The following is a 22,655-nucleotide window of genomic DNA, read 5'->3' as shown; positions in this document are numbered from 1 at the left end:
TGCCTCCCATAGCTCACATGCAGTTTTGTCTTTGCTTCTGCCCAGGAACTTCACGTCATGAAATCACGGATGACAAGAGCAGGTTTTACAGTGTGCTGAAAGATGCACAGTCAAGTCCTTCTTCAAGTTATTAGCATGCTCCCTCGTTCAGTCACTGCCACAGCAGCCAATTTGTCCTACATAGGACTTTGCACAAGACAGGAAAATTTCATAAACCACCCTGGTGGTGCACTGCATGTAAGGCTTGACGTGTTTTATTCGGCAGCCTTAGAGCTGCAGACTATGTGGGGGACACAGCTAGGCTAGCCTGTTGGAAGCGGAGAACACGACAGGCAGAAAAAAAAGAGGGGGGGGGGGGACCTGCGACCTGTGTGTGCATGTGACGTGATTGTGCCTTTGCACTATATGTCGTTACACAAACATCAACTAGCACGACAAGTCCTTCTGCAGAGTATAAAGCAGTCGCTGCTTTCATCTGTGAAGTTTACTATGGGCTACTGAGCAAGGATAACATGAGGAAAAACTATAGGCCTGCGCCAGTGTGAGCGCGAGTCATGATAATGTCACGCTGGGTGAGGAGTAGACGTGCAGCTACAGACGTGCTATTGCGAGTTGGCAAACATTGGCGCAGCGCCCCTTACGACGCTGCAAGGAACTACTTTTGTTGTCCCTCGCGGTCGGAGCAGAGCACACATGGCCGCTTTCTCCGACGGTGCCCGGCAGCATCTGCTTCTGGCCACTTGCACTGGGTTGTCGGATGATGCCATAAAAGTTTTGCGCCAGTGCAGTTTGCACTCAAGGAATAAAAGACCTGTAGACCATTTTAGTGCAAATATTTTATTCAAGATTTATATTTATGATCACATGTTTTTTATACGGTAATAACAGCAAAAAACTAGTGCACTTGAGAGATCAAATGATCTGCAATCGCAGCCAGGCGTATATAGAAAAAACGGACAATCGGCAACCATAACCTTGCGCATACAGAAAACTGCGCTTGGTGCTTTTCAAATTTTTTGACGTTGTAGGAACAGAAGGAACAGGAATAGAACAGGAACAGAACTGTCCACTATAATGTAATAAAAAATGAGAATTTGTTCTACTTTATTACCATGCCCATAAAAAGTGCGAATCGGAGTATGCGAGACATAACTATTATGCGGCGAAACAAAATTTCATTCTATTTCTGCACCACATTTGGGCAGACGTGTACAGACGGAACAGCAGAATAGAGCAGAGTCTGCTGCTCACTTCGAGCAGTCAGAATCATCCCTTCATAATTTCTGCAGTTCCTTCACTGCTCCTCTACGATGTAAGCGTTCACTGTGCATGCATTCACTGATTATTGAAAATGGGGCACCAATGCTTTGTCCCAAACTGTAACAGCTAATATAAATCCTGCACAAAAAATACTTGAACTTTCGAAGCTCTAAATGACCTTGAACACCTGCAAGAACGGCCGAGAGCTATAGAAAGTGAGGATCAAGAACTGACAACAAGCGACTACGTCTAAAAGCATTTACCCGGCGGAATGGTTAGCAGGCGTAAATACTGCGCTGACCTTCGAGCTGCAGTCATCCTTGGCCAGCCGAAAAAGTCACTGTTGCTGCTTGGGGCAGTACTGGTCATTCCCTGTCTCAAGGTGCACTGGCCAGCTTAGCAAGAGCACCTAATAGCTCCTGTCTTGTTTAGTGAAAAGAATCGTGTTCGGTAGTGTACTTGAGCTATAGCTACCTAAGAGATACACACATCGTGAATCTAATGCAAGGGCGGCGCACTGGCATCAAGCAGCCACGCGCGACCAGATGACGAGAGTGCTCCCCGTTTCGAATGGATCCTTTGCATCGCTTCGACGGCTTCGACAAACCGTCATGTGACCATACGTCAGCTGTCCAGCATTAGTTATGGGGTGTTGTCACGATGTCCAATAAGCGGAAAAACACTAATACCTAGAAAGTTAGAAACACTAATAATAGAAAGTTAGAAACTGTTCAATCGGACGTTTTATAAAGCGCTACACAACTTTATCATTGGAATTGTTTGCCAACTTCTTTGCTTCAGAAGTTGGTTAAATCATCTTGACTAATTATGCAATTAAGCAGAACACAAAAAATATTGTGACTTGCTACATACAATAGTCAGCAACATGCATTTGGTCGCATCGTCTTAGAGTGCATTGGCATATTTTAAACTCTGGCTAAAGTTAGCTGGGACACCCTGTATAACCCTGGTGTATTTAAATGTGTGTGTAATCTCTATTGTATTTCCTCCAAAGGCAAGATAAATGCTGAGAGACTAATCTTAATATTTAGTTCTAATATATGTGGTTATAGTCTTGCTGGAGTCTATATAGGAGAGAATCTTTAACAGACCATCATTGCAAATTATCCAACCTGCTATTTCCTTTAAATCATCATTAGTACCCGATAAAGAGTGTACATCTGCATACACCATGCATTCAACCTTAGTATCTATTTCTATTAAATTATTTATACAAATAATGATTAACAGATGATCTAGTAGGCCTTTTTTAATGATTCTAGCCAATCAAGAGCTTCACGTCCTTTATGAGGTTATGAGGTTTGTGCTCAAACCTCTCGTCAGTGGTCCACAAGCTGCACTGCAGTGAACCTTTGTGGCAGCACAGTGGTTATGGAATTGTGCAAGCAAAAAAGAGGTTATGGCTTTCATTCCAGATGTGACTCCATCCTGGACACTATCCTATGCAGTACTTAGTAGTTAAATTTAGCTACGCATTTAAAAATCCTAGGCGGTTTAAATTAACCTCGACTGCTCCACTACAGTGTCTCTTAAAGCTTGCTGTCCAGTTTTGGGATGTTAAATGCCGTCAATTAGCTATCTGCCCAGCAGAAACTCATCCATTGCCCCTTTTGGCACACAAGCCTGGTCAACATTCAAAAAATAAATTCTGGAGTTTTATGTGCCAAAATCATGATCTTATAATGAGGCACACCATAGTGGACTACTCCACATTAGTTCTGACCACCCGGGGTTCTACTAAACATACACCTAAATTCAAGTACATGAGAATTTTTGAATTTCGCCCCCATTGAAATGTGGCTGCAGTGGCTGGGATCTAAAACCAAAACCATTCATACAGCTGAGCTGAATTGGCCCTTAAGGAGCAGAGCGAGTCACATGACTTTACGCAGCATGTCATCATGCTTTGCATCACATCACTCCCACCAAATCACCTCCAAAAAATGCTCTCCCATATAGGACAGCTGCACCACAGTAGTAGTTTTGGAGTCAATAAAAATTTGCGTGACATCCCTGAAAGAAGACATAGAAAACAGTACAGTACTATAATCTAATCATGTTCTACTAGACTTTTGCTTTAAAGCACCATGAAAATCGAGCGTCTCTGTTTCCCTTCTTCTCGTTCATTGGTGCTTCTGTAGCTTAGCTTGCCTACTGTCACCTAGACACATTTAAGCAAAATTGACAAGAAAGAAAGTTAAAAACAACAGTGCTGGAGGAAGAGAATAATAATACAAAAATGTATGCAGTATTACATACATGCAAAACAAAAAAGAAAGCAGTTTGTTAAAAAAAAGTTACATCAAACAGTGGACAAAGTACTAATAGGACTTTGCAAACAATGCAAATAAATAAAAATAGCGCAAAAGTGTAGAAGAGCTGACCTCCTTGAGCTTTAGCTTGGATTCATGAATGGACTGGTGGAAGAGCTGCTGCACAGTAGGAATTTCCAGTTGCTCATTTTTAGCAACAAACAGCTGATAAAGGTGCGTCTCCTGTTGCGAGCTGAAAGAGAAAAATGAAGAAAATAGTATTTTTTTAGAACTAGGTACCAAAAAAAGAAAATCGGCAGAGACATTTAAGACTGCTTAGGCATGGGAATGCGAAAGCATTATAGTCCCTTTGGTGAAATGTGTTTTCCCATGCATTCCTTGTCCGCGCAAGCTCTCGCCTGCATTCTAACTGCACCTCGGTAAGGCCAAACCAAAACGAACCAAGCATCTCAATGCGCTCACTTGGCCGTGAGGAGTTCATAACTCGAAGGACCGCTCAGTGCCGTTCAATTGGACAATAACGCTTTTTATTTTATACCTTATCTGCGCCGTCACGTGTGCAATGACGCACGCATTAGGCCCACCTTTAGTCAACGAGAACTGTTGAGCTGCCATGGCGTCGAGCAAGCGTGCTCGTCTCACACCCCGGAGGCCTGGCTTCAGTTCCCATTCAGACCGAAATTTACCAAAATTTCTATTCAAAGCCATTGATTTACTTTGTTTACAGGAACATATCTGAGAAATTTGATGTAAATCCAAGCATTTTGTGACATGTTCTTACTGTTTGGGCCAGTGGCCATTTTTGATACCATCTTTCGGTCACATTGACTACGCAGACGGATTTTTGCGTAATGGGGCTTATAATGCTTTCACGTTAAAAGAAAGGTTCTTGAACAAAGCTTAAATCATAAAAAATATTTGCGACACCAAGACTGCAGTGTTTGGATGGTAACATCTTCTGTACTAAATTCTGTAGAAATGATTCCGGGTTAAAATAGTACCTCACTTCCAAACACTGTTACCATTGCATATTACCACACATGATGACCTAAAATGCTTGGCACACCATATGCTTAAGCCCACTTTCATTACTTTCACTACTTATATGAAAGGTGGCACAATAAAGGATTATAAGGCTATTTCACACCCTTCAGTGCTCTAGAGGCATACGATGTCATGCCTACAGTGTCATGACAGTCAAGTCGACAATGGAAAGAAGCAATTTATAAAGGCAATGTATGGAAGCATAAGTGGACACAAGCATGCCTTTTGAATACACAGCCTCCACACCACCACCTTATAAGCTTGGGCCACATAAATCTTAAACTCTCATATAAAGTTCTACATAATGGAAACCAACAGCCATATTTACATGCCAGTGAAGCCAACTACCATAACATACAGCAACAGTAGCTAAAGAAAACCAGTATTATTTCCTCTCTGCTAATGTTGACATCAAAGCTCAGCAGCATACAGGTTTAATGCTGATTGGTGCCATGATGTTGCACAGTGCAAAACACAACGGTAAGAAAAAGGAGAGACACATAGAAGCTCACGGCTTCCTTACTCATTTGAGTCATTCTGCATGACAGGTCCCAGACATCATACTTAGCAGAGGACAGCTTCCCCTCATTCGAGTATCATGGATAATGGACAAAAATAAGACCACTGCACAGTTTAGCTGGTGCTCAGATGCACACAGGAACATATGTTCATGACTTATGCACAGAAATATGCAGTGCATGTGCATGAGGTTAATCACTTACTGTCTCCCTGATGATGGCATTACACAACACTGTCACCGTCAAGTCTTACCGTTTCTGATCAGAAAATGCTGAGCTGTATTGCAAATTACTGACATAAATTAAAAATCTGAAACAGGAGCACATAGAAATATGTTCCCCTATTTCAATGGAGAAAGTATGCAAGCCCAGGAGTATCACTTTCATGCCAAAGACCTCTGTCTGATTATGTCTTTCACACTTAAAGTATTCATTAAATATAAATACAAATCCGACAATCAGCTTCATCTCACCAATATTTGAAGTATGCACACTTGCATATGCTCCAGAAAACAAGAAATAATTTGTTTCCACACATCGTGCAAATAATAGCTAACATTCAAAAACAGTTAAGGGCTTGAAATACACACAATTTCTGAGCACCAAAACATGTTTGTGTATAAACACATGCGGAAAACATATTACAGAAGTACAAAGAAGTATCACAACTGCCTTTTTTCAGTCCAAAAGAAATACAAGAATAATTAAGACATACAATACTGAAAATCACTGGAACATTATTTTCTTTATTACTGTCCTGTTGCACACAAAAAATATCTAGATGTTAACAGACTTACGTGCAATATTGATTTGCATTGTGGAGTGGGCTAAGCACTTCCCTTATAAGCAAAGGTAATTGCAGCTATCTTCTACGTTTATCACTAATGTTGCTGATGGTTAATAGGCAAGTCAGTCATGGTTCATCATAAATAAGAACTTCCAGTAACAGATGAGATCTCAAAATGCTTCAGTTAAGAAAAAGTAAAGACACGCTAAAAATACAGACAAAACCTAATTAAAGCCTGGGGTTTTACATGCCATAACCACAATATGATTATGGGGGCCACCCATAGTGAGGGACTCCAGAATAATTTTGACCACCAAAATACAAAGAATTTTAATAACAGCATGAAGCGTAGAAATGCTCATCTACATACTCACCTTAGTTTTAAGAATGGCTGTACCCTTAATGCATAGAACAGTGAATTTAGAAACTCTTCAGGATCTGTAAAGAAAAATAATTAATGTTCACAATTTTTTTTACAACAATAAAACAAGAGAGAAATTGTCCACTTTTTGATCCACAAGGCTGGAAGCTATTTGTGGCGCCATCCATAAGCAACTACAATTCAAATGGCAGGGTGCTTGATGTAAAAAGTAGGGTTTCATGCCCCCATCATTAGAGTATGTCACTGTAGTGACGCGAAGCGCCGTATGAAAAGACAAGACTACACATTGACGGGGAGCCACAGAACTGAACTTCATTCTGATGGCAATCGCTTATATACAACTGATATAATTGACAGCGCCCCATATACACAACACATTCCCCCCTCATAAAAAAAAGGAAAGAAAAATCAATCCACTTTCGCGCACTCACTTCACAGCACATGACACGAACAACATTCTTACAGTCAGGTAAGCTCGTAGTCTTGATATCGCACTGGCACTCTTGTTCATTCCGGCCTGGTGCGTGGTGGTGCTGTGGTTATGGCCAACTGCGACCGAGAATTGTCCTGCTGATCGGGAACCTCTAGTATAGACTCCATTACTGTGGGCTGTGTATTGTCACAATGGTTGGCACTTCCCTGAATGTCTTCTGATGGCACCATTTCAGATTGATTCTCGACGGTAGTAGGGGTATTTTGCTCTACCATCTTCCCTATGTTAAGATCCAGGTCACGGGAAAACCCTGAGGCTGCACTGCGTCATGCTGTAACCGCGTCAGCTTGTGCCAGTCCTGTCCCTACTTTACCAATTACTGTTAATTTTGATGCGTTCCATTTTGTACCATTTGCCAGCAAAAACGAGTTCGTGCCCACTCGTCTATCCATCTGGATCGGCAAAGAGAACTTGTGTTTCGTCTTTGGTCTGCCTTGCTTTATTTTTACGAAATCTCCTGGCTCAATGGTAGACACTCTGGCACCTCGTTTTTCATCGGCATACTTTTTTGTTCGTTGTTGCTGCTCCTTAACACACTGTTTCAACTTTTCCATGGCGACATGCAGCTCCTCAAAAAATTCCCTTTCTGGGAGGCCAACAACATCCAATCTTGTTCTGAGTCTTCTTCCATGCAATAGGTAAGCCAGTGACGCTCCTGTAGTTGCATGTGGGGTGGCCCTGCAAACACCCAGGTAGTCCCAGATTGCCTCCTTCAGTGGTCTTCGTTCCAATGCCGCAACCTGAATATATTCCTTGAGAATGCGGTTGAACCGCTCAATCTGACCATTGCATTGCGGGTAGTACAATGTTGTGACGCAGTGCTGGATTCCCCGATCACGTAAAAACTGCTCAAAACATGTCGACATAAACTGACGCCCATTGTCAGTCACAATGCTTTTCGAGTACCCTTCTCTCGCAAGAGGTTCCAAAAGCACTTTCACTACTGCCTGTGCAATGATTGCGGACACAAATGCCACCTCGGGCCACTTGCTGTGGTAATCAATAATAGTGATCGCAAACCTGCACTCTGGAGGGGTTCACTCCATCGGCATAACGATGTCGATTCCAAGCTTTTCCCACAGCTTCTTGGGCCACTTTACTGGCTCCAACAGGGCCATTACGGTTTTTGCAGATTTATCTGATGCTTTGCAGATGGCACAATTCCTAACCAGAGACTCAACATCACTGTCCATTCTGGGCCACCAGTACTGTTCTCTCAACCGTTGTTTGGTCCTTACAATGCCTGGATGCGATTCATGTGCCATCAAGACCAGCCTGGAAGTGAGTGTCGCTGGGGAAACGATTCGTTCAGCGCGAAACAGTAGCCTGTCTATAACTGACAGTTCTTCTTGTATAGGAAAAAACAACCTTAGTTTTCCAGCTAAGCAGCCCTTTTCCGGCCATCTGGACATAACATGCTGCGCTACCTCATTTATCACTGAATCCTCAGCTGTTGCTGCTTGCAACTCACTCTTAGTGATCATGCTGGCAACCACAGCAACTACTTCTTCCAGAGGTTCGTCCTCTGCAGAGGTCAAAGGTAACCTAGAAAGTGCATCCACAATGACATTGGTGTTCCCCTTAGTGTACTGCACAGTGAAGTTGTATCTCAAAAGTCTAGCACCCCAGTGTTCAATACGCAGTGGGCGTCTTTCAACCCCATTTGTGGACAGCAGTGTCACCAAAGCCTGATGATCAGTTCGTACGACAAACTTGCGGCCCCACAGATAAACGTGCCAATGTTCGCATGCCCATACACATGCCAGTGTCTCTCGTTCCCCGGTAGAGTACTTGTGTTCTGTTGGAGTTAAGTGTCCTTGAAGCGAATGCCACTGTACATACTTCTCCGTCGACTACCTGCTGTAGCACAGCTCCGAGTCCATATGCAGAGGCGTCAGTGGTCACTTGTACAGGCAAAGACTCGTTGAACATAGCCACCACCCCGCATGACGACAGCATCTCCTTGATCCTGCAAAAACTCTCCTCGGTCCTCTGGTCCTACACGAACTTCTGCCCTTTACGAAGAAGCCATCACAGCGGCTCCACCACCTCTTCATAATTGGGAAAAAAATGGGAGTAATAGCCTACAAGCCAAAGGAAAGACTGCAGCGAGACTACATCGGCAGGCATTTGTGTTTTAATCACAGCATCCACCTTTGACTTGAGTGGGGCAAGACCACTTGCACTCACATGACTCACATGATGACCCAAAAAGGAGAGTTCCTTGAAAGCAAACAAGCATTTCTGATTTAGCTGCAGCCCCGCCTCAGCGATCCGATGCAATACCTCGCGAAGGTTATGGTTGTGCTTGTTCTTAGTCTTTCCAAAGATTATGGTGTTGTCTATATAAAACAACACGCCCTTGCAGCCTTTAGATATTTCTTGCATAATTCACTGAAACGCGGCTGGTGCCGATGCGAGGCCAAAACACACACTGCGGAACCTAAATAAGCCTTCGTACGTAATAAACGCCATTATTTCGCAACTCTCTTCGGCTAATTCCACTTGATGGTAGGCTGCAGCAAGATCCAGTTTCGAGAACCATGCTGCTCCGCTCAGCACACGCAACAGTTCCTCCGTGTGCTGCAAAGGAAATCCATCAATGACTACTGCTTTGTTCGGCTCGCGCAAATCAACGCATAGACAAATAATTCCATCCTTCTTCTGCCACAACCACTATAGGAGACACCCATTCCGCAGCACTGACCTTTTCTATAATGCCTGCATCCAATAATCTTGCCAGTTCAGCCGCTACTTTTTCTCGCAGCGTCAGGGGCAAACGTCGAACCTTCGCTGCTACTGGTTTTACATCTGCACGCCACTTCACAGAATGTACAAAGTTTTTCGCTAATCAGTCCCAACTTATCAGCGAAAAGAAAGGAAAACTAACATAATTTAGGCGGAAGCGACTGGGGGCTGACCGTGACTTGTAGACACTCCAGGGTAGAACCGATGATGTGCAACTGTAGCTGGTGCACCCCATCCAGTCCTAGTAATGCCATGCCTTGGGGAACAACGTAAAAGCGAAGGCAAGTCGAGTTGTTCCCGCGTATAACTCTGGCTGTGAACCATCCCAAGACTGGAATTTTCTTCTGTGAAAAATCCCGCAGCGTCGCTGTAGCCGCAGCCAAAGGGAACCTGTTCGCAAACTTGGCTCGATAAACGTGGTCTGGCAAAATAGACACCGACGACCCAGCATCCACCAGCAACTGAAGTGGCTTGTTCTCAATAACAACGTCAACGACCAAAGTGCTTCATTCCACTTCTCTGACCACCAGCACAGTGAGCACATCCTCCTCGCTAGCGCCGTCATTTTGGACTGTCCGCACGTCCCGCTCTGCCAACCTGCCACAGACCGCTTGAAAATGTCCCATCCTGTGGCACTGGGACCGTTTCCCCTTTGCTTTGCATTCCTGTGAATTAGCTAGGTGCCTTGTAGAGCCACACCGGTAACACCTGCGCACCGGCGTATTTGCAGAGTCGCTGTCTGGGCCTCTGCCTTGAGATATATGCTGCACTATGTCAGTTTGGGGCGACCCCTGGTCATAGACCACAGCACTCTCCGCTGCCTGCTCGTATGTCTGCAGCATTTCTACTGACTCTGCTAGCATAAGTTGTGACCCCTTCACGAGCAATTTCTGTCGCAACTCAGTGCTCCGTACTCCGTCAACAACCCTGTTCCATAGAGCTGCTTCCAAGAAATGCCCAAAGTCGCACGTCTTTGCTAACTGTCGGAGGGCACTGACGTACTCTCGTATCGGCTCATTCGGCAGTTGCTGACGTAACGTTTATCGACGTCGCTCAACCAGTACGTTGACGGTGCTTGAGAACTGCTGCTCCAATAGGCCCAACGCCTCCGTGTAACTATCCCCTTCACTTGCCTCCGTCTTGTCTTTTCCTGCTGGTTTGCTTGCCTCCGGCCCGGCTTTTGTCGTGTCTGATGTTCGTGCTGGCTCTGGGCCCAATGTGCGAAAAAGACGGGGTCCCTCGACCCCAAGACATTGCAGCAGAATGGCCTTTTTCCGTAGTGGTGGTTGTGCATCCATCCCCGTCACTTCAAGGAAATATGTGAAATCTTCGCACCACTGCTCCCATGGAATTGTCGCATCTCCGGGAGTCTCCAGGCAAGACGGTAATGGTGATAGTCCGCACGCTGCCATCTCATAGGTGACGCCCCTTGGAACAGCAGGAAGCCAGGTAAGGAAAAGCAGTTTGTCGCTAGCTTCGCTGACTGCACCAGGTTGTAGTGACGCGAAGCGCCGTATGATAAGACAAGACTATACATTGACGGGGAACCACGGAACTGAACTTTATTCTGATGGCAATCGCTTATATACAACTGATATAGTCCCATGGCGGCCCTATCGAAATGCGGCCGCCGTGGCCACATTTCGATGGGGGCGAAATGCAAAAGCACCCGTGTACTTAGATTTAGGTGCACGTTAATGAACCCCAGGTGGTCAAAATTTCCAGCCGTGGCCGGGATTCGATCCCGCGACCTCGTGCTCAGCAGCCTAACACCATAGCCACTGAGCAACCACGGCGGGTCCTTTTGGATCTACCAATGCCTTTTAAGTTATTACTGAAACTGCACTGATGCTATACATTTTTTTCCTCTATGTGTATTCTAAGGGAACACATCTTGCGTAAAAGTAAACAAGCATGATATTTAAGATGGTTCCTTGTACTTTCATCTAGTCAGAAGTTTAATCTTGCCAGTTGTCAGAGCCAGAATTCTTACTTTGAAAGATTTGCTACTCAAATAATGTGGAGTATTGGGTATACCATAGACACGTTCTCACCTTTTTCCTCAGTAGTGAGCCCCGACACACCTCCCAAAGTGTCAAGGAGCTTTCGAAGCCTCATCACATTTTCACTAGGCACATAAAGGTCTCTAAAGAAGAAAGAAACAAATCAAAATTGCAAATATGCTACAGTGGTAACGAAAAAGCTTATCTGAAACAAGCACACCAGCAAAACAAAGAGTGTGATGCTGAAGTTGTTGGGTCTCATACTGATAAAGTTGCAGAATTGCAGGCCAAAAGTTGTGAACTAAAACATTATTAAGCAATGAACCTGTCTAAAGACATGCTAACATGACATGGTCATAATAAAGAAATAAATGTATCTAACCAAACTACAGTCGAATTTCTGCATAGGTAATGCCAGTTCAACTAAATTTGCAGCTTAACAAAGTTTTCCTTATTCCCCTTCAGTGTTTCATAGTACTTTATGCAACAATATTACCACAACAATGAAGTCCAAGCACATCTTCACTTCAACAAAGCTTTCATGAAGCTACCACCACCGAAAAATAAAAAGTTAATACTCAAGAGCTACTCTTGAGAGTTTGAACGCTATGAAAATGTTGATGACTGAATAAAACACAAAGATCGACTACCTTTGAACCCTCCCAAAAAAAGCAACAGCAGCAGCCATACAATAGCTGACTGTTCGTGGCAGCTTCATCATCAGCTGCACATGTTTCATGGTTATTTGTAAATTTCACATCTACAAAGTTTCACAAGGAAATTTTTTACGAGCGCCATCAATTTCATCTTTATGGGATTATACTGTACTTGTAGCATATCAAGCACATACATACCTGCGAAGAGTGTTAACAATGTCGTCACGCAGCACTTTCTGGATGCAATCATATTCTTCTATGTCATCGAGTTGACGTTCCCGATTGAGAATATCATCGAAGATGTAAGTGCATGAAAACATGGCAAAAAGTGTGGCATCTAAGTAGCATGAATTATGGTGTCCCTGTATTCCTCGTTTAACTTTACACAATTCTGCCACTGCATCTTCAGTAAGGCCCAGCACGTCAACATAGCGACCTGTACAAAAAAAATCAGACAAATGATGCTCCATAAATTGACACGGATACATTTTGAAAAGTAATCTCTCCACAAAAGAGAAAAATAGACATAATGAATATCCACTGGAATGTGTGTGTGTGTGTGCATATCATGCTTGCAGTGCCAAAATTGTCTGTACGGCACATACCTAGTGACCCAAGCTGTTACTAGGACAGACAGCAGCCAGTGGAAAGTTGTTTATTTGGGTAAATACAGAGTGACCCATGTTGTCTGCTTGGAAAGACAGCAGCCAGCGCATACCTAGTGGCCTAAGTTGACTCTCCTCCATTAAATGACCAGAAACATACAAACCACAAAGTGGGAAGAAAAGCCAAAGAAAGCCATCGCTTTAAAGTCTGCCCATTTTCCTGGCCAAAATTCGGTTTTAACCAAAACGAGTCAGTCAAAGGAAACTTGCCAAGAAGCCAAGACGGCAGCTGGAACTTGGCTACGAGACATGCACTCTGATGCAAGTAGCCTGGCGAGGTTAAAGTCCCATGTCAGCCTAGTACCCATGCAATGTTTACTTTTTTATCTTATTTGCATCCATTTTACCAGCCGCTTAAATGAAAATGAGGAGTGGGCAATTGGAGTCAATTGGCAGGCTATTTCGTACTGTATCATGTGAAGTGCACAAACTTGCTAGCAGTGATTCAAATTTTGTTTGTGTGTATATCATTTTCACTGCACATTAACCAGTTTCCAGTCAACACCTTGACTATGTGCCTTCCCACTTAATCGTGTGTGTGTGTGTGTGTGTGTGTGTGTGTGTGTGTGTGTGTGTGTGTGTGTGTGTGTGTGTGTGTGTGTGTGTGTGTGTGTGTGTGTGTGTGTGTGTGTGTGTGTGTGTGTGTGTGTGTGTGTGTGTGTGTGTGTGTGTGTGTGTGCGCGCGCGCGTGCGTGCGTGCGTGTGCGCGCGTGCGTGCGTGCCTCGTGCTGCCAATTTGAAGAGAAAAGGGGAGGGAGTGGCCAGGAGTGCGCTGGCCCGAGTTCTTGCAGTCTTCATGCTGCAGCAACTGTAGTGGATGCCCTGGGCAAGTTCACTGATGGTAATGTGTGGTCGTATCTACCTTAGCCAAATTTTTTAAAATACTATTCATTGGTCCTCTGTAGTCCGACAATGTTAAGAATAAAGTATTATGCTATTTTTGCTTGAATATCAAATGCACTCACTATTAACACCCGCTTAGTCACATTGCCATATACTATTGTGCCCTTGCTAGACTGCTTCTCAAAAACTTTGTTATTCTGCATATTGAATACAACTACAGTGCAGGGGGTCAGAATCTGCAGTTACACAGCACGTTTCAGTGTCAAGAAAATGAGCTAACCAGATGTTTGCCAATAAACAAAACTAGTAAGCTTGACACCCCCCCTTCCCTTGAAAAATTATCCATGGTTGCTCAAATCAAACCTATGCTTTTCGTATTATGCATGTATAAATACACAGTAGCACCATCTGTTTGCCATCCTTTGATGAAACATTGTTTGGATATCAAGCTGTGATGCCCTGGTGCTGAGTTGCACCTTGAAGTGATGTATTAAACAAGATGGTGGAGGAGCCTGTGAACACAGTTGGGGAACAATATATTGTAATAAAGTTTCTCACAAACGAATGCCTAAAACCGATTGAAACTCACGCTAGACTTCAAGCTCAACATGGTGAAGAGATGCTAAGCCACAGCACAATATTTGAGTGGTGTAAACAACTTCAAGATGGCCAGAGTGCAGTGGAAGACAATGCCAGATGAGGTAGCTTCGCTCCCATTGTTGGGGTTTTCGAAAGGATCCAGTAAGTGGAGCATTTAATCCTTGAAAACTGCTGAGTAATGCTTTGTCAGCATGCAAAACAGACATCTCTCCCAAGCGACACACGACACCATTATTCACATACACCTGATGTTCCGCAAAATTGGTGCATGCTAAGCACCAATGCAACTGTCCGTCTTTGACCGAGACAGGAGACTGCAAACTTGCATTGAGTTCAAAGACCATTTGACAGGGAAGGCGAGAGTTTTCTTCGCTGGATCATCACCTGCCATGAGACGTGTGTGCATCATATCACTCCAAAATAAAAAAAAAGTCGCCAGAACAACAGAAGCATACCGGCTCCCCAATATCAAGGAAGTTCGAAGCAACTCAGTCAGCAGGGAAATGTATAACGACAACTTTTTTGGATCAATGCGGCATCATTTATGATGACATCCCCAGTGATGAGACCGTCAACAGTGAGTACTACTGTAAGGTACTCCAATGTGCACACATTGCACTCAGGAAGAAACAGCCCGACTTGATTATTATGGGCATTCTCTTCATACAAAACAATGCCCACCCACATACTACGCAGTGCACAATGTGCACTTCGCGGGATCTTGGTTGGGAGGTACTGCCACATTCGGCATGAAGTCCTGACCTCGATTTAAGTGTCTACCATTTGTTTGGACCACTGAGAGTTCCCGAAAGCCCAACATTTCAGCAGTGATGATGAAAAGTCAAGCAAGCTGTTTGCTCATGGCTGCAACTCAAGAACAAATGTCTCTATGCAGCTGGAATCCATGCACTGCTGAAGTACTGGGATAAGTACGTCAGTTTCAAGGAGGATTATTTCGAGAAATGAGATCACATCTGCACATCTAAACATGTTTTGTATTCCTGAAATATAAAGTTTGGGTTGAATATGAGCACCTCTAGTAGAAAGACATTCACCAGACAAACAAAATTTTTAATTGTAAATAGAGGTAAAAAAAGTTGGCTGAAATTTGTGAAAATAAAAACTGAAAATGCTGAACCCTAATGAATAAACATGCCTTAAAACAACCTCTGAGGGAGCCAACAAGTAGCAGTACCAACATTTCACATGTGAAAATTACATACAGGCAATATTTTTTGGTAGTAACATTACCATAGTCTGCTTAACTGGCACTTTAAATAGTTATTTGTTAGGCTGTCCACATGTTTGCCACATGTAGCCTACTGCTGCAATTGTGCAGCAGCAGAAAGCACTAGACCCTTTGCCACACGACCACTGCCATAAACCTTAACCCCTTCCGTGCCTTCGACGAGCTGGGTTCCTCCATCCGTCTCTGGTCAAAATGGCCAAGGGCGAGCAACCGTACTTTGAATTTTCTAGCAATGCCACGGACAAGCACAGTTTCGTCTCAGTGCTTAGTTGTGCTTTTGGCAGATGGCAGCATACAATCCATGGGGCAGTGCAAGCAGAAGCAAATTTATACTTCTGAGGAAGTAAAACACGTTTGCAAGAGGGGTCTTCAAAAATAATTCGGCCATTTTTCATCAGAATAGTAGTGTGGCATAGAAGGCGTTAACTCCAGTTCATGCTTAGGTTGTTGCTTGTTTGGACTAAGTCAAGGCTTCCTTCAACAGCCAGGAGTGGGTGGCCTCTGCCCAGTGTATCCTCTGCACATAATATGTGCTGGAATATCCAGTGCACAAGGTAAGTTATCTTAAAAAGTGAAAAAATCTTGAGAGTTTAATATCACCTGGACAATGAACATGCCTTTCCACCAATTTTTAAGAGGGTAAGCTACAAGCAGTTCATTTGAATTGAGCACCTAACCGTTTACATGTCAATAATCATGCTGCCATTCATTTACACTGTGCATTCAAACCAAAATGGCACAGCGACCAGATTGTGAGTGTGCAGCAATCCAGAAGCTTTCTGCAGATAATTTTTGAATACGAAGTGCAAATCATAGAAAGCAAAGAGTTCACTTCAAATGGGGCCATTATAAAGGGGCTTGACTGAACTACTTTTCAGGAAAAGGTAAACTTTAGAAGAGCTGGCACAAAGAAATTTCATCAGAAAAATCACACAGCAATATGCAAAGACACTTTACATAGTGTGCATTTGCAAAGCAAAGTTATCTATATTTTTTTTCTTTCTGAAAAGTAGGCTAGCCTATATGTCAAAACCAGATCCAACCATAAAGCCTACTTTAGAAATTGTCCTATTGGCAAAACATTATGGCCACTTAGTTTTTGTGCAATGCACCACCATGAACCAGCTTCTTGGCTTCTTTGCCAACACTCATTAAAACCCCATCCAAGTTGGCTACCACTCTTGCAGAGTAAAATTTGACCAATCAGCAAACTTCCTGGCACCTCAGCAAAATACTGCACTCTACAGATGACAAGACAGCAATTTTATCGACACACATTTAAGTGTTAATTTATAAAAAAATTTAAAACAGATTATAAGTGCCTCAGAAGAGATGAATGTCAAAAAGCAGCAACACATGAGAGGTCCTAGCTATAGGTCTATATATATAGACCTATAGCTAATGTATATATATATATATATATATATATATATATATATATATAGCAACAGTACAGCATTTTCAATGTTCATACAGAGGAACACATTTTGCATGCACGCACACACATTAGGCACATACTAGGGAAAAAAGAGCTAGAACTCACGATTGGTGCTGCTGCCTTTGTCCTGCAAAAAGAGAAGACATGACATAAATGCAGATTCATGACAAAACAAACTTTCATTAGAAATAGCACTAGCATGTGCTCACATGCTGATTACACTAACATTAATGCAAATTACTTACAACGCATCTTAGAATATGTGAACGCATTGATAAAGCAGAGAAAGTACTTCTTTCCCTCCTGAAAAACTTCTCTCTCAGAAATAAAGAACAAAAGGATATGCAGATCCTGTGCAATGTGGGAATCGATGTAAGCGAAACTTTTTGTGCTGTTTGTGTCTTGACGATATTTGCCGGTGATGTTGGCAGCATTCGACAGTCGTGATGTGGTGCTACCTTGCCTGCACCACTTGTGTTTGTCCACGTAGTACAAATAACAGAGAGATGTGTCATTCATTCACTCATTCCTTCACTGAAGAGAGCCCAAATAAGCAATGCTTTCTGACAACGCATTTTTTTTCTCCCGTGTCATGTTAGGTGAACTGCATAAGCGCAGAGCGGTAAGGTTAATCACCCGTTTCCCGATCGCGACGGTATAAGATCCGATTGTCCCACGTTGCACCCATTCCCCGCCTCCTCTCTCTCTACTCCCTCTCTAAAATTCTCCCTGCCTCCTCCCTGGACTGTCATTGCTGTTGCGCGTGAGCTCGGAAAAAAGCGCGGTAGCTCCTGCAATACTTTTGCGGGGGGTCACGCCTAATTACGGCGTCCAGAGGGCACTGCGGCCCCATTCTACCGAAACGTCGTTGTCGTCGCCTATCTCGTACCCCGCACCCCTGCCGTGAGCTCTCAACCACCCCCCGACACGGCGTGCAAGGCAGTAGCAGCAGCAGCAGTGGTAAAGTCGAAGGAAGAGGCAAAGAAAGCTTCGCTTTAAAACGCTATATGCTGTCTGGCTGCTCAGACTAACTACAAGAGATGTGGGCCGCCTCGGACACGTACACGACCTCCTCTGCCCGGACCAGCAAGGACCACCCCACGATTAGCAATCCCTACCTGGAGTAACCCGTAATTCGAATTTCCGGGAAGCATTTCTCGACCACAGGCGTCGAAAGTCTAACCTAACCTAAACAGAACACCACCGTACCGCACAGTTAAAAATCACTGCTTATGTCGACCATATTTGTTAGTGCTGGGCAAAAAACAGCAATGAGCCTGCTGAACCTGATAAGGTTCAGCAGTAAATTTTAAAAGCGCCGCGCACGCGCACTTGACTCCAACACGACTACGACAAGTTAGGCAGTTTCGGTGGTTTCGGTTTCGTAGCGAAGGTTGCGAAGCGAAGGTGTGGCGGCCCATGAACGAGACGATGTCACGGCTCGCCGAACCCGACTATTTTCGGTCGCCCAGAGTGCAAATTTATCACGTTGTTCGTGAAATGCAGCAAATCGTCTTCCTGAGGTGAGGTGATATCGCAGATGGTTTGGTTAGTGCGAACGTCCCACGTCCCACCATAGTCCCGTGTCAGGTTACCGCAACGATTTTCAACTTCGAATTTTCCATGTCGTAGCCGTAGCCCACGACCGTGCCGTAGCCATCACACTGACATGTGATTTACCGTATAATTTAATTTTCCTTTTCCCTCAAAGGCATTGTAGAGCCTGTGGCCAACTGTGGCTGCAACCGAGGTTATACTGCAACGGCGCCAAGTCGTTAGCGTTGATTAGAGTGTAGTGTTGTCTTGATCCATTGATGTCGAGTCCTTTCACCACTTCTTTCACTCGGCGCAGCGCGCGCCGTAATTACAGCGTTCTTTTTTTTTTCTCTCGTTTCTTCCCCCTCACGTTTATTGCTAAATGCATCTGCATTTCTAAATACGACATCTACGTTTTATTACCGCTGTTTCCACGACTGTATAAACACGTTTATGCACTTATTTCGTGTGTCGTAATAATTGCTGCTCGCGTGGATTCGTAGTCGAGCCATGACAAAAGGCTTCACGCACATTTTGTCGCGGAAAAAATACTACACTCTAAGTGCCCCTTCTGCCACACAACGATAATCGTCATCTGCCTTGATGCATTTCCTTTCTTTAACGCTGCGAGCCCGGTACTTTCCAGTAACGAACGGCACGCGCGTTATCAGCATGATAGCATTGCCGACAGGTAATGCTATCATATATATATATATATATATATATATATATATATATATATATATATATATATATATATATATATATATATATATATATATATTGACACAAGATTTCAAATTACGCGCGCCAGCCACCTCCTGCATCCGTCCAGTTTACTGCTACCTGCGAAAGATAGTGGCAGTGAAGTGGGCAACACGGGCTCGAAAGGCACGCGCAATCAGAGCAATGTGTCATCAGCGCGGGAAACGAGGGAAGAAGAGGTGCGGGACTCTTGCAAAAAGACTGTGGACGTTGTAGTGAGGCTCTCGCTTAGCTGTTTGTCGGGCACAAGTTCGCCCAACGTAAAGTGTTTAAAGTACCATCATGCAACTGTGCGTTACAGTTCTGGTGGAGGTGCGGGGTGTGATTTCAAGCCCTCCTCGAGCCTCCCGAGTTTTTCGCTTTGCCGGATTCTATCTGAGCATCAGCATCTGCTAACAGAAACGCTACCGAGATGACAACTCAAATCATGCCAACTCACATCGTAGTGAACTCGCCAATGACGCCAGAGCCTTTTCACGGCGACACATTTGAAGATGCAGAAGACTGGCTGGAACACTTTGAAAGCGTTGCTGAGTTCAATGGTGAGTGCAAGCTATGAAACGTTTACTTCACATTAGAGGACAGCACACGAACGTGGTTTGAAAATCATGAAGCGACATTTGTGTCGTGGGGTGGTTTCAGACGGGAGTTGCTTGCAACTTAACCGAGTACCGACCGCAGGGAGAGGGCCGAAGCTGCCCTGCAGGCAAGAAACCAGCGAAACAATGAAAGCGTGGCCATGTATGTAGAAGACATGTCCCGCCTATTACGCAGAGCTGATCCAAACATGAGCGAGGACAAGAAACTACGCCATCTAATGCGAGGCGTGAAACAGGATCTGTTCTCAGGGTTGGTTCGGAGCCCGCAGCGCACCGTCGCTGAGTTTCGTTCTGAGGCGACAACAATGGAAAGCACGTTGCAACAGCGATCAAGGATGTGCAACCTAGAAATGAACATCACCTTTGTAGACGCAGTTCCAGCTGTCATCGGAAACAGCATGGAGGTCATACGAGAGCTCGTGCCATCTGTAGTGCGAGAAGAGCTTCAGAGGCTACGGCTTGACCACAATGCTCCAACGCCCTCTTCGCTGACAGACGTGGTTCGCGAAAAGGTCAGACAGGCGGTCCGGGGACCACAGCTCAGTGCGCAGCCCGATGCGCCACTACTGCGCCAGCCGAGCGTCTCGTATGTCGATGTGCTGCGGCAAACTCCCGGACATGCTGACATCGCAGCCACTTCCTCCTCTATGAATAGCTCGATGCCTCGAAATACACTGCCACCACTCGAGAGGAGATTTAGGAAGGCTGATGTATGGTGCACTCCTGACCGAATACCTCTCTGCTACCACTGTGGTGAGGCTGGCCACCTGTACAGAATGTGCCACTATCGCCAGGCAGGGCTTCGTGGTTTTCCAGTGAACGCACCTTGCCCTCGAAATGATGAGCATCCGTTTGAAATTGAAGAGTAGCTGTTTATTCGTCAAAGCTCCCCATACGCCTACCAGCATCACCAACCTCGATCAACAGCGCCGTTAAGGCATTGGTCACTGAGCCCCCGCCCGTCATCAAGCTCCCCAAGATGCCATTCACAGAGCCCGCGTCAGGAAAACTAGACAGCGACCTCGGGAGGTAAGGCCACTGCCGACGCGAAAAGAGAAGAACCTCAATCAATGACTCCGAACAACAATGAAGGACTCGGAAATGAGTGCCATAAGAGCGACGTTGCTTCCGATTTACGTGTGTTTGTTGATGGTTACGAAGTGAACGCGTTAGTCGATACAGGTGCAGACCACTCAGTAATAAGTAGTGAGCTCGCCAGGAAACTGAAGAAAGTGCTGACTCCTTGGAAAGGACAACAAGTTCGCACTGCAGGAGGCGGCTGGCGTGCGTAATTTGAAATCTTGTGTCAATATATTCCCCATCTTTATTTACTATAGTAGAACTTTAAAAAAAAACAGCATTCGGCAACCAAGGCACACGGACCACGCCCCACGTTACAGTGAACTAGAAGCAATTCAGTGCAACGAGCAGAGGGGGCCGCGCCTTGTGGTGCGTGTCACCAGAAGTGGCACCTGAAGCGGTGGCGCTGCCATCGATCACTCTTGCCGGCGACCAGTCTGGGCACGCATGACCATTGCATTTCAGTGGTGTGTTTTGATTGTGGCTTTTTGTTCTGCGTGGTTGTGTTTCGCAAGCTTTCTCATGTGAATGCAGCCACTTACATCAATGAGTGCAAAGCAACGTCTCAACCACTGCTATGCTCCAGGGTGTAGCACAGGATACGCCTGAACTAACAGTACGAAGAAGCTGTCACTATTCAAGGCGCTAGACTCTCATCGTTAGACTCTCATCTGGCTGCAACTCACACCCGACGCCACAGCAGTTTTGGCTAACTGTTCACTGTCTCCCTTTTTATAACTTGGAGCACAGTGTTGCAGGCGGGAATGCAGAGGGAGACGTCATCAGTTCTCTTCTTGATGTGAGGGACCGGGAAGAAACTTTAAAGCAACAGCTGATTGACCAGAGGAAGCTTTTTAAAGAAAAACAAGCGGTACCTTCGAGTTCACATGGCAATGAAGCAGGGGAACACGAGTACCACGTCCAGAGGAGCGACTCAAGGCTTATGTATTACATTTCCGGATACGTGGCGAAAAAGTGTGTGCTGCCCGCCAAATGCTGTGCATGTAATGACAGCCTCTTATTTCCAACAGAAGAAGGGCGTCGCTTGCATGCTGCAGAATTTGTGCACTACAATGATGAAGGAGGTTTGCTCTACCCCTCCGTCGAACTGTTCCGTTTTGAAGGCTTGAAGACATTTTCACAAATTGCTTTAGTGCCCAAGAAGTTCATTGGGAAAGTGTAATGGACATCCTGCACATGATTCATTGTGCTGCTCCCTTGAAGGTGGGATGCAGAGCTCATGCAGAGAGCCTGACTCCTCGCATAGTCAGCTTTTACGTCACCATACGGCTCCATTTTTTTAATCAAAGGTTTGAACAAAGGACATATGCTGTCAAAAGGAAAGGCAGCACAGCACCTGAAGCTAAGCAGACTGACATAGCTCAATTTCTGCACTGCTTGTTAAGTGCATTAAAGCTCTCAGGATGATTCTTGTGCTATTGCAGAGCACCTGCAATAATATCTAATGGGACAGGGAAAGCAGTTTCGAAGTCGTTCTTCTTTCTTTTTTTTCTGTGCGTCATATTTCCTCTTGTATAGCATGTGCTTTAAAAATGAAGTGCTTTCTCGTGTAAATATTAAATCAGACTTAATCGGCCGCATTTCTGTGCATGTGCACCCTAGAACATACTGTAAACAAGGTGTCTTTTGCGATCGCGAACATCATGCAAATATTTGGTCCCGCGAATAAGTATT

At 44.6% G+C, this 22,655-nt stretch overlaps 1 protein-coding gene across 5 annotated transcripts in view; it reads right to left on the bottom strand.

Annotated features, from left to right (window-relative positions):
• The window catches only part of CYLD (ubiquitin carboxyl-terminal hydrolase CYLD), a 134,790-nt gene that overhangs the window by 16,324 nt on the left and 95,811 nt on the right, over positions 1-22,655 (bottom strand). For all 5 annotated transcript variants that reach the window (XM_075704398.1, XM_075704403.1, XM_075704411.1 and 2 more), the window contains 5 exons: positions 17,086-17,107; positions 12,384-12,621; positions 11,581-11,672; positions 6,278-6,341; positions 3,666-3,786 (listed from right to left, as the gene is read on the bottom strand). In XM_075704398.1, coding sequence (XP_075560513.1) covers positions 3,666-3,786; positions 6,278-6,341; positions 11,581-11,672; positions 12,384-12,621; positions 17,086-17,107 — 537 coding nt within the window. The remainder of the gene's footprint in view (positions 1-3,665; positions 3,787-6,277; positions 6,342-11,580; positions 11,673-12,383; positions 12,622-17,085; positions 17,108-22,655) is intronic.

The sequence above is a fragment of the Dermacentor variabilis genome, chromosome 1, assembly GCF_050947875.1.
Source record: "Dermacentor variabilis isolate Ectoservices chromosome 1, ASM5094787v1, whole genome shotgun sequence".
Classification (NCBI taxonomy): Eukaryota; Metazoa; Arthropoda; class Arachnida; order Ixodida; family Ixodidae; genus Dermacentor; species Dermacentor variabilis.
This window is presented reverse-complemented; position numbering and strand designations above follow the sequence as displayed.